Source organism: Galleria mellonella, unplaced genomic scaffold (genome assembly GCF_026898425.1).
Source record: "Galleria mellonella isolate WM207_F2 unplaced genomic scaffold, CSIRO_AGI_GalMel_v1 utg56, whole genome shotgun sequence".
Lineage (NCBI taxonomy): Eukaryota > Metazoa > Arthropoda > Insecta > Lepidoptera > Pyralidae > Galleria > Galleria mellonella.
Window position 1 is genome coordinate 2879676 of NW_026442117.1, and position 13339 is coordinate 2893014.

Consider the following 13339-nt stretch of genomic DNA (forward strand, 5'->3'; position numbering starts at 1 on the left):
CCTATCACTCGACTACATGGCGGACGTACGGGAACATGGGATTAGTTCAGGAGAACGACAACCGGGTTGACCGGGTCGTCAGGTATAATAAAACAAGTGAATGATGCTGCTCGCAACAAACTATTAATATTTATTTCCATTCAATTAATAGGACAATACACCGTAGGTGTTTATTTACAAGACATCAACTGGGAAAGTTCAAGATATACGGATAAAATTAGCAAAAAAAAAAAATAGGGATGGTTCGAAGGACCGCATGTTAAACAATACATACACGCTAATCTTTACTAGAAGATAACGCGTCCGCCATCTTGATACAAACAAATATACTGACATTAGATGGCGGCTAACAGATGTAAATTTTATAACAGCGTTTCGAACACTAAATTACATTATAAGGGGAACACTGAAGATATTATTTTGATTGATATCTCTATATATGCTTGTTTTATGTTATTACATAATAGTGAATGTGGTAATGTGTATCTACAAGATTAAATAATCAGAGTGCCTAGGGTTCCAATTCGAGGGCGACGCCGACCTTGTGTCCGCCGGCGTTGAAGTTCTGCCCGTCAATCGCAGCAGACAACGTCAGAGTCACGCCTGTAACAAATAACATACATAGATTTAATCTCATATACAATTCTGAAACATTTCGCTATATTACAGATAAGACTTGATAAGATACAGTAACATGGCGTGACAGTTGTTATGAATAAACATAATATCATATGATAACTATGGCTTAGGGAACAACTTGTATAAAGTTAAAGGTAATAGAAGCAGTTAGCTCCGTACTCTTTGGCTACATCCTAAGAAACTGAGCGTGAAGACACGGCTCTAATTTATGGATCCGCTTGTAAACCATCATAACCAGAATAACTATTGCATAATTAAAATATTTTTTTTTATGCAACTTACAATGGAAAACAAGCTGACGGCCCACCTGATGGAAAGTAGTAACCGTCGCCTATAGACATGAGCAGTACCATGAACATAACAGAGTGTTTTACTGTTTCGCCCATGATACCTTCCATGCGTTGCCATTCTTGAGGATTCAGATATTATTCCTCTGTACTCTGTAAATTTACTGCCATATCCTACCCTTCAAACCGAAACACAGTCATGCAAACACAACTGCTTCATGGTAGAAACACGAATGGGTTAGAAGTGCCTAAGCAAACGACCTTTGTACAAAGTCTCCCTCTGGTAAACTTACAGTCCAAAGGTCTGAATATGACCGACACCAAAAAGGTTCCCACTAACCGTCCTATATGATAACACCTTTAAAAAATCAAATATACCCAAGAGATATGCTCATCACCTACACGATGGATTTAAATAATTTTGACCAAATTCCAGCATATCTTTCAATACAATAGTAGCAACAAATAAATGCCTCGGAATACCCCATCATAAAAGTGATTATTGAGTCGTAATTTTTTTTTTCTAATCGTAAGAGGTGATGACACTGTTAGATTTTATAGCATACCGCCACAAACAAATGTAAATAAATTTGAACTAAGTCATGTAATCATTTAGATTTATACAAATAGGCCACGCCCCCATTGTATACGATGATTGACTAAAACGTTTAGGTGTTACATTTTACCACTGAACACATTAGCATTACAACTGACTACAAACTATTAATGAATATTAGTAACTTATTACTAGTATTAGTATTACGGCAGTAAATCCGTTTATGTATCTCAAAATTTTTAATGCACTTTTTACCTCTACAAACTCTTTTGCTTTATTGGTGAAAGGAACTGCGAAAATTTTGGGAAAAATATAAATCAAGATATAATTTATCTACGTATCAAATTTCATTCAAGTCCGTTCAATAGTTTTTGCGTGAAAAAGTTATAAACATCCGTCTATCCATCCATCCATCGTTACAAACTTTCGCACTTATAATATTAACCCTTTTAGTGCCGGGAGCCGATATATCGGCTCGCGCCTTGTAGCGGTTTACTACTCGCATTGCGGGAGAACTATCTCAAAATAAATTTGTAATGCGTTATAAATGATCTAATTTCATTACAAGATAATAAAAAAATTTTTTTTTTTGTTTGAAATCTTTGTGGACGACGTTTTTCCTATCCTTTATAAAACTGTGAAATTCGGCCGGCTTTTTTCGCATAGGCACCTCTGTTTCGCCCAGCACTAAAAGGGTTAATAGAACAGTGGAGTTGTCGAAAAATTATTACGGCACCATTGTTGATTAGTTGTCTCTCAGTGTTCATATAAACGACAATAAAGGGCATAATTTAATTATAATCAATTAATACAAATAATAAAGAACATGTAAATTTATGACAACTTATTCACGTGTTAAGATCTACATATCGAGGCGAGGTTATTATGATTAATTTCAACACACGTACAAGATAAATTGTACATTGCAGCCGCATAAAACTGGTGATGGATCGATTGATACTTTTATATATTATCTAACATTGTTATCTCCATACATCTTATTAGTGGCTTAACTACGCGAGGGCTAGACGGGGCAGTGTCCCGGGGCTCCCAAGCTCAGGAGGGAACCCTCGGATCCTGACTTACATAAATAAACCAGATTCCAGGAACGCAACTTTAATAATGGCATCTTATTTGAAAAAAAAAAAATACAGGGGAATTCCCAACAAGTCTCGAACATCTTTGTATAAAAGGCAAGGAACTCCCCTATATGTTTAGGCTGGTTTTACAAACGCGCCGTCAAATAGCTCGTCTCAATAGCACGCGCTTGATAACGCATTTAGATTACGATAAACCGGGAGTATGTAAATTCGGAACACGACGAATAAGGAACAAATGAGCCCTAATTCATTTTTTGCCTCAGGGTTTTTGCTTACCTTGTAAGCCACTGCATTAAACCCAGGTCTATGAACTATATGACCATGATAACTTAGAAATCAAAAATAATGTCAAATATATAATTTAAAAATACATAACCTACCATTTATATTTGTCTAAGAACACTAAGTTTGGATAGTCAAGTGAGGTGATATTTGAATAGATTAACAATTAAAATAAAAAAAATAGACTACTAATAAAATTTGTATATTAACTCAGAAGTCAGTAAACCCTGTCGAAAAAAGAAACCACACGATCCAAAATCGATGATGATAGTGCACACATAAAATCATTGATGATGATGATGATTGAGGTGATGATGATATACACAAAACAATTATCAACTATTTGATACTCGGCGGCCTGCGATTTCATTTCTAATAAGTATTTTAAATTTTTATCACTTTATTTTCAATTCAATTAGGTACTACATGAATTTCCCACGTAAACGCACGATTACAACTACTATCCCACCTTTTTATAGGTACACACAATGTAATGTGAAGATAACTCGCATAGCACTATGGTATTTGTAAAAACTTTCTACATTGCCATTATGATTGTCAACCTGGGGGAGTTAAAAACTCGGTTCACAAGAATCGAAACAAGATTTTTGTATAATCCGCTAAAGTTACACAGATCTCTCACACTGAAAGCTTAATAATAACAAACTAGAGCAGTTTCATGGACGAGTAATATAAATACAATCCTGTTATGTAATGCGAGTTTATTTACTTCCGTCAACTTTTCTTCTACATCACTAATTTCATGGTTTGTCTTCTGTCATAATGTTGGGTTTAATGATTACTAATATCATAAATGTAAGTTTGTATGAATGTATATTAGTTACTCAACCACAATAAAAGAATGAAATATGTTAATAAATGTAGGTAATTCATTTTGTTAACACAAGATAATTTTTATCTTATTTCACGCTATTATCTAAAAAAATCTTAGTCTGGCATATGTATATATCAGAGAAACCCAAAAAATATCTCACCTGGGCGCAACTTCTGTTGATAACCAAGACCAATGAGGGATTTGTTGTTGATCTTGGCATGCAAGGACGCATCTTGGTCCAGCGCGAATTTGGCGCCAACGCCGAATAGTGTATCCGAGGAGCCAGAGGTCCACTTCATGCTGATACCACAGTCCAGCTTGTCAGACACCTTCTGGTAGATGGAACCACCAAAGTCCTTGCCATTGTCACTGTTTATGAAAACACATCACTATATTAGTAATGTAACAATTTTATATGAAAAAGGTTTCAATGTCGCACAGTACCATCTTGTTGAGACATACAAATTCTTAAAAAGTTTTTATTTTAAAATCCTCTAATCTTAGATAATATAGATAGAGTGTCTTCATACAAATGCTTTGAGAAAAGCGAGTCAACTTTTTCATACAATTTTGCGTAATAAATAGTTATGAGTGATTCCTTTATAACTTCTATATTTATTTTGTTTTATAATTTTGACATATTATTAATGCGTTAAAACTAATTTTATTTACTAAATAATTAATTATAGCAAGGTACATAACATGCGTAAGTATATAGAACAATAATAAAAAAACGAGTCAGCTAATTTGACTATTAGCTGACAAAAAGTTGATCTGTTTTTGAGGCTCAATGTTCTATCAATATCATTTAAGCCTCTAATAATGTCTGTTCTTTTAAAGTCACTGCAAATTTCTATTAAAGCCACTGTAAATTTAAAATACCTAGTTTTGTGATTTCTAAAGGGTTCCTATGAATAGAAAATTAATCATATTTAAAAATTATTTCATTAATTTTTAAATAGAAAAATTGGAAACGAAACCCACTGAGTTAAATTGAAAGATTGAACTTAAGCTTTAATTATTATGCTATAATATAAAAAGAGGCGGACATGACGAAATTATAAAGATTTTGTATTTGCTATTTCATTAAAATCCTAAAAATATATACAAAGATATCACACATACAGAGCATAGCAAAAAAAATTACCAGTGAGATAAACATTATTTCATAAACCTATTTTATGTTTAAAAATGTGATAAGATTAAAGTTCTACGAAATTGTATATTTTCGTAACAAAGCTCGTATAAAGAAACTATAGCAATAAAAGTTATCCAGTAATGTAATTTAACAACTGAATAATAAAAAGCAAAATTGGACCTACTTGCAGTCAGTGTACCACTGAACTAATACAAAGTGTGGTCAATGAGACGTCAATAAAAATAATAAGAGGTCAGGTATAAGATGATATTGAGAGTTCATAACACTTTCTTTAAGGAGCGTATTTGAAATGTGAACATTGAATTCGAAATAATATAAATAGATTTATATAGAAACAAAATATTTATTATCTATTTTTCTTTTATAGATATATATTTGAATAAGCAAAATGTGTGTATGTAACAAAGTTGATTCATTGTACATATGTCTTGAAGAACAATAGTAAGATGAGACCAAACATTAGAGTCAATGTCATCTGGATTATACTGGATATAAGAGACGTATGAAGTGAGGACACATGACATACTGAATTCAAAGTGGCCTGTTATGTAATCCTATAAAATCAATATCTGTGATTCACATTGCAGTAAGCCTCACTTCACTTTGTAATTTGTTAAATAATAAATGTTTAACACAATGACTAAAAATTTTTTTAGCAAACACCTTATTATATTTTGGACTGCATTTATATTCTTTTACTAATATAAAGTAAGCAGAGTGAATAATGTTCAAAAGGTTTTTTATCCTTACATGCACCTCTTAGTGTATCCACTTTCAAATTACTTTTGATACTATTACTGCTGCTTCACAGCAAAAATATGGATGGGAAACAAGTACCCACATACATATAATTTTTGTAGTCTCCCTCTGGTAAAATATATACCCACATTAGATTAGGGTGATATTTTTTTTCAAACAAATCAATATTGTTATTGTTTGTTGATTACTATTGAAAAAAGTATAATCTCTTAGGTGATTTATTAATTGTATTATTGTTGTATATGTTATAATTTCAGCCATTAATTTACCCACTGCTAAACAATAGACTTTCATTGTGGAATAACTTTATAAAATATACTTTAAATATACACTATAGTTTATACTTACACATTGGTATGGAGTGCAAAGTCCCTAGTTTGGTAGCCAAGAGCAAAGTTGTTCTTAGCAAACTTGGCCTTCTGTGAGTCAAACTGTGTGTGAACACCAGCAAGCCAGCCCTGGTACTTGAGCACAGCTGCTACATCCACAATGGGACCAGCGAGATCTAAATCCAAGTTGGTGTTTATCGCCACTGTATCATTGGCATATGAAGACTTCAATTTCCCTGTCTTGCTCCTAAAATTTTATGAGTAATATATGCAAAATTGTAGAATTACTTGATCATTGGGGTTGATTCTAAAAAGTTGTTATATAAAATTCTCTAAAATTTGTCATAGAAATACAGTGAATTATCATCATCAGACAACTTGTAAATAAAAGCCTAAATATCAATTTATGCAATACATAATTATGCAACAGGTAATAACTTTATATCTAATAATAACAATATTATAAAAAGTGAGCATATATTCCCTTAATGTAAACCCCCCTCTCTATTCTAAAATATTGCCATTGGCTTGCAAGAAAAAATACACTTTTTCATCATTTCTTGTATCATTGTTTAGAAATATTTAAACCCTGTATTTGGAAATCTTAAATCATCATGTTATTTTTAATATGGAGTCCAAACTAAATTTATTTTTTAGTTAAATATTATTTCAGTCCCGAAATGTCAAATAATGCACATCTTACCCTGTTTGTGGTGCAAATGTGCCCTCCAATGTTACTTTAAGACCGGCAGCAATCTTATCCTGAATAGTGATATCAGTGGCCAGTGTGTTGTCCGTGTTCCATTTCTCTGTGAATGTGAGACCGTAGTCTTTCACAGCATATTTGGATGAAAGGCTGCCAAATACCTGTGGCAATTATTTCATGATCAAACTTTAGTTAACAATGTCAACTGAGCAGTTATGATACAACTGTCGGTAACTATCTTCAAATAACTCAACAACTATATAAAATATAGTAAAGCTTTAGAACTACTTGGTTACAAACTAAATAAGTAATGTAAGAAGTACTATAACATTAAATTTGTTATAGATTTCATATTACATAAAATTTGTTTTAACAGAGAGCAATATACTTTAGTTTACTGCAACTGTATAATATAATATAATAATTCTGACAAGGTGATATTTAGTAAGAATTAATCAATTTATTTTCTTTTAATTATACCTTTCCACTCTCCTGGTTGGAGGTAATACCACTGCTGAACTCCACACCAGACTCACTCTTAGTCTTAAGATCAAGTTTGAACACACCAAAGTGGTATCCTTTGCCGAAGACATCATTTGCCTTCTTTCCAAGATCAGCATAATAGGGAGGGGCCATTATCTGATAAAAATTATTGTCTTCTAAGTAAACATTAAATATTAACTTAAAAAAATATAAAATTCTAATTTAGTTTTAGAAACATTTATCTGATTCATAAATAGGATGTGACATATCAATATAAAATAATTCATTCTGGTGGATTAGTATTTTTTAGAAATAAGAATATTAGTTGTAGTAACAAAAATCGCTAAATTGACCATCTGTGCCAGCTGGGTCAGGGTTGGGTTGTCTTCGCGACATAGACATATTTACAAGCCACTTTCATTGAAGCTATTACATAACACTATTAGACTACAACTCATACATCATCCATCAAAGTTAGAACAAATTGATGTCTCTAATCACATGTAAATAACTACTGATAAACTTAATATACGAGTCATCGTAAACTTGACCTTAAGAAAATCTGCCCAATTGAAACTAATAGGAGAAATCACATGTCAGGCACATCACATCACATCTCCAGTGGGCACAGTTACAAAGATATTAAAATAAGCTGGTAATGAATTATTCCAAAATATACAATGAATTCTAGACACATTTTTACTGGATCAAGTGACATAAAATTAGAATAAAGGGGGATGACGTCGATAATTTCTCCAAGAAAACCGGCTGATGGTAATGTATAGTGTAACCTAACATAAATGATTTTTTCTATGAAGTACACACTAAAATACTTTCTTGTAAACTTGAGAAATGATACTTACAGAGGTATATATTTATTCACAGTTAGAAACTAAATAACTGTAATATTCGGGCAATAAAATTGCCGTGGCAAACCTCTGCACCGCACCACAAGACAGTTTTAGTTTGAATACATTAACGCTAGAGGGCGTGCAAAATAATACATACCGGATATAACACTATTGATATTATTACATTAATATAATTTTAGCATTTTTAAAAATACTATGAAATGGATTTTTGTTAAAAATAATAAAACTATTAAATATTGTCAGCATAACTTGGAATCAATATTGAAAATAATGTAATATTTAAATAATACTTGATTTGACCATAATTGATTTGACGTAACGTCAATGACGTAAATGTAGGTACGTAACGTATGCAGGTAACTAAAATACATGGGCATGACACTGAGATCGCAGATGAGAGGATTAATTTTACTTTACAACAATTAAAATGTACTTTATAATTACAAGTCCAGCCTCTATAGTACAAATAAAGCTGTCTTTGATTAGGCTATTTGAGGTTTCTGTTTTTTAATGTCTAACGCGAAGGTGTATCAAGCTTATGGCCCGCCTAATGGTAAATGCTAAGAGTAAATGCTTACTAATACTTATAGCCTAGGACGTCTGTATTTCTGCAACAACAGTGATGTATGTGCCAATTGTGTATACTGAAGACACATAGCTGAAAACCTCGCCATACAATAGATTCTAGGCTAGGGAAATCTCGGCTAAAAGCTCATTTCATACAGATAGCGCGATTGCAGGGAATGCGGAAAGTTTTATTTCAGTAAGACACACTTTAATTCTAGTGTAAGATAGACAGTAGTGGATATTTGCCGGCTATTCAAATTTTGCCGTTTTTCCAGACTTCTGATATTCTTTACTATAGTTGCAATCATATTAATAAAAATTTTTATGATTTAAAAAAAAATTAGCCCTAAATTGCCGTCCCTAAAATCTTCCGTCCTAGGCTCCAAGCCTATTGAGCCTGCTGATAAACCGCCACTAAAAGGAGATATATAACGTCTGTAATAGTTTAGCAAAGCCCAATAAATTGTTGTTACTACCTATGTTTTATTGAATACCTTATATCCTAATACATAGTTACTAACTCTTCCTATTGTAATACTTGGCATAATAGTCTAACTAACTTCTTATTCTTACATTCTATTAATTCAAAATGAAAAATTGGATGCTAAGCCCTAATTCGGCCTTGTGGCGTGGGTCTTGTAGTGCTTCTTTAATAGCATCACAAGACCTAAGTACAATATTATATTATATCTAGTCTCTTAATTTAAGAATTATTATTTACTTACAGGACCAAATACTTCTCTAGCAAATATATCCATATGATCATTATAATTATCATCTTCACTCGTCAAAGGACAATCGATTCGGTTTCCATCTTCATCTGTACAAATCACCTTTTCACCGAACGTACCATCCTAGGTATTAAAACTACTAAGAATATTGATGATTTTAATTATTTAATAATTTAATACCCCATCTACCATGTTTGGAAGTGTGGGGGGGGGGGGGGAGTGTTCATAGTTTTTTATATTGCGGTATTCATCATTATCATCGCATATTCCCTGTCGGTGTATACCAACCGAGAGCACAGGCAGAGTTACCATTCTATTTTCATCCCATAAAAAAAACTTTTTTTTTATACAACTTAGAATGGCAAAAAAGCTGACGGCCCATCTGATGGAAAGTGGTAACCGTTGCCTATAGACATGAGCAGTACCATGAACATAACAGAGTATATTGTTTCGCCCATAATACCCCCCATGCGTTGCCATTCCTGAGGACTCAGGTGTTATTCCTCTGTACCCTGTAACTTCACACCATATCCCATCCTTCAAACAGAAACACAGCCATGCAAACACAATTGCTTTATGGTTGAAACACGAATGGGACAGAGGTACCCAAGCGAATGTCTTTTGTACAAAGTCTTCCTCTGGTCCCTATGATTTACTGATCATAATACTGTATTTCATCAATATATAGTATCAACAAAAAATATAAAACAGCACCAAAGCCTAACTGTACAGTAGCGGGAAGCCAATGTTCAGTAGACAATTAACGGCTTACATCATCACCATCATCTTAGTATCATTATAACTATGTTGATTAAAAGTTTATGTAGTCTATGTGTTAACATATTTAGTTTAATATATTCTGAAAATTTCATCTCAATCTGTCAGTCCGTTTTTATGTTAAATGCTAAATAACACTCAAATAACAACATATAGGGGGAAAGAGATTGTAAGTAATGGAGTTTGACAGCCCTATTGCCAGCAATATACCTTATCAGGTTGACCTCCACGTGGTTCCCCTTGGAAACCATCGTGGTTAATTCTTGTTGAATTAGTCACGATGGGCTAACTGACCTGCTTCATCGTCATTTATCATCACTGGTGCCCCGCCAGAGTATACCGATAGCGCAGGCGGGATTACCATTCCATTATCGTCAATAAAAAAAATAACAACATATAAATAAACAGAGGAATATTACAAAAAATATCATTATAGACTCAGTATTACTTATTATTATTATAAACTTATTATTATTAACTCTGTATTATTATAAACTACGCTTCCTAAAATAATATGTATAGCTTTAGGCTTCGTCGTGATTTTATTCTTTATTGTACACAAAAGGTTATTGAAATGTAAAAACAAAGATAATAAGGCGAGCTTATCTCCAATAGAGATTTCTTCCAGCAAACCCAATATGAGAAAACTGACAGTTTATTTGTAGTTACAGTCATACATGTGTACCAATCGACTTAGATGTTATAGTTAAAAATAAATAAATAAAATGTCTTTACAATTGAAAAGACCGATAGGTATAAATAAATAAATAAAAATATATATAATAAAAATATTTTATTATATGTAGCCACTCAAAGATAAAGATTTATATGAATTAATATTGACTTACAGATCGAATACACGGTATAACTTCTTGTCTAAAAGCTGCTTTTACAGTCGGAAATTTGAACGGACACGAAAAATCTACAATTTTATTTAGTACAGTATTTTGTAAACCATATAAATAATCAAGAATTAACATAATTATGAATAAATCATTAAATTATATGTAAACAATACTATTACCGAAAATAAATATGTCAGTAAAAGACGTCTAGATTGTTTAGGTATTTGAATTTATTGAATCTATTAGGCTTTATCTATCTGATTATTATTGACAATACCGCTCAGCATATTAATACTTTCACATTTTATTTAATGATATTTATCAATTTTTTTGCCATTTTGAACGCCACTAATAGAGCGTAGTAACTAATTTAGAGAGAAATTGAGATAGTTATATTATCGTAGCGTTGATGTTTTTATTTTAAAGGGGTGGTGGGTCAGAAAAATTGGGAATAACTGATTTATACAGCTACTGGCACTATTTGTATAAGAATTTATTCTTATCATGAGAATAAATTAATAATAATAAATAAGAATCTTATGCTACTAATCTTTGCCAACGACTTCGTCAGCGTGACTGGGATATGTTACCAAATTTTATGACGATTTAATTACGCCGTTAAAAAGCTAAGAAATAACAAACAAATAAACGCACTTTCATCTTTATAATATTAAATATTTTTTTATTTAAATTTGTTTTTTTCTTTTTCTTTAACCTTAATAATCACAAATTTTAATTTGTATACTTATTTAAATTATAAATTAGATTTGCATGCGACTACGATTTTAAGGCAATTAAATAGATGCCAAAAAGTCCTGTCACATTACCTTTATTATGTCAAATGTCTATTTAAAGCACATAAATATTTCATTTCATTAGTTAGAATAGTAAGGATTTTGTTGTAAAAAATGTGACTATAATAATTAAGTTTCTCTAAGAATATTGTAAGCTTTCAGTAATTAGGGTTCCGTATACCATTTAGGAATACATTGAACCCTTTTTCATCATGTCTATGATGATACCCATGCAGAATGGTATAATTTTATAAATACTTAAATATCAAACAAGACTTATGCAAGCTCACAAAAGATACGTAACAGTTACGTTTTTACGGACCATACCACATGTGTTATATCTAACGCGTTCGTCTATTTATTAACATAGTAACATTCGTAAAGAAATGTTCTGCTAGACTAGAATATTATCTAAAACTATGTAAATTTTTATTAAAATCAGTTCATTAATTTTCACGATGACGTGCAAAGACAAACTGACAAAACTATAATTATAGTAGAACGTATAGACATTGGCACATATGAGTAAGAAAGAAACTAGAACATTTTCGCTGCTCGAGTTGCAACATACCTACCTAATTGTGGATTTTGATCACCACTTGATCAAAATAAACTGTTTTTGTATATTTTATAGCACTTTTACACGCGAGTTTCATTTATTGGTATATAACTGCTGTAACTTTACTAATTTATAATTATTAGGTAGTAGAGAGAGTTGTACTATGCAAAGGAACAAAAATAAATGACTTTCATGAGGTTATTGTTTCAAAAACTTTAATTTGGCACCGTTCCAAAAGTTTTCAGTAAATTTAACTCCATTTACGATTGTACAGTCATCTAGTGCTAATTTAGAAACTATAAAATTAGTACAATTTGAAGTATAATAAACAATAATCATTGAACAAAACACTGCAGGTAGATACAACTACCCATCTACCTACTGGTAAAAAGAGTCTGAAAAGCGTATTTTTTGCAAATTCAAAAATAATACACGATTCTTTATTTAGACGTTCATTTGGTTTGTTTGGGCTGGTTGTAATTTGTGAGATGCCCAGTTATGTCATTTATCTGATTGATCTTCGAACCAGTGTTTTGTTTTGTATTTTGTAATATATAACCCACAGCTGTCCGCGGCTATTTCTATTGAATGAATTCTAGAAAAGTCTAAAAGTAAGTATAGGTAACATAGGTATGGTCATATTAAATATAGAGCAATCTAGGTAATTACGTGGGGTAAGGGATTGTTAGTAATGGAGACTAAGGGCCCCCCCATTGCTAGCAATATACCCAACCACGTCGACTTCTACGGGATCCCCCTGAATACCATCGTGCTAAATTTCAAATGTATTAATTACGGTGGACTAACTGACTTTTCCTTTCATCCTCACCCATCATCCGTCACTGATACTCTGCAGGTCTATACCGTTAGTGCGGGTGGGATTTAGGTACCATTACATTGTCATAAAAAAAAACTGGATAATTATTATAATATTATAAAACTTGTTTATAATGTTTCAGAAATATTTATGAATATTTTTTTCATAAAATTATTTAATTGATATGTTAGCAAATATATCTTCAATAACAAAAAAAAAGAGTAAATAAATGGCTGTACTCG

The 13339-nt window shown here is 31.9% G+C and overlaps 1 protein-coding gene and 1 long non-coding RNA gene across 2 annotated transcripts; one reads left to right on the forward strand and one right to left on the reverse strand.

The window, feature by feature from the left end:
- Positions 1 to 101: 101 nt before the first annotated feature.
- On the reverse strand, positions 102 to 8131 carry LOC113515995 (voltage-dependent anion-selective channel). Its single transcript, XM_026900323.3, has 6 exons — positions 7999 to 8131; positions 7133 to 7291; positions 6650 to 6813; positions 5966 to 6193; positions 3860 to 4068; positions 102 to 603 (listed from the first exon to the last, which is right to left on the reverse strand). The coding sequence occupies exons 2-6, from the start codon at positions 7286 to 7288 to the stop codon at positions 512 to 514; spliced, it is 849 nt and encodes a 282-aa protein (XP_026756124.1). The 5' UTR covers positions 7289 to 7291; positions 7999 to 8131; the 3' UTR covers positions 102 to 511.
- LOC128201612 (uncharacterized) lies at positions 4062 to 5990 on the forward strand. The gene is made up of 3 exons (XR_008253330.1): positions 4062 to 5089; positions 5226 to 5444; positions 5875 to 5990. It is a non-coding gene; the product is annotated as an uncharacterized LOC128201612 (long non-coding RNA).
- Positions 8132 to 13339: the final 5208 nt, after the last annotated feature.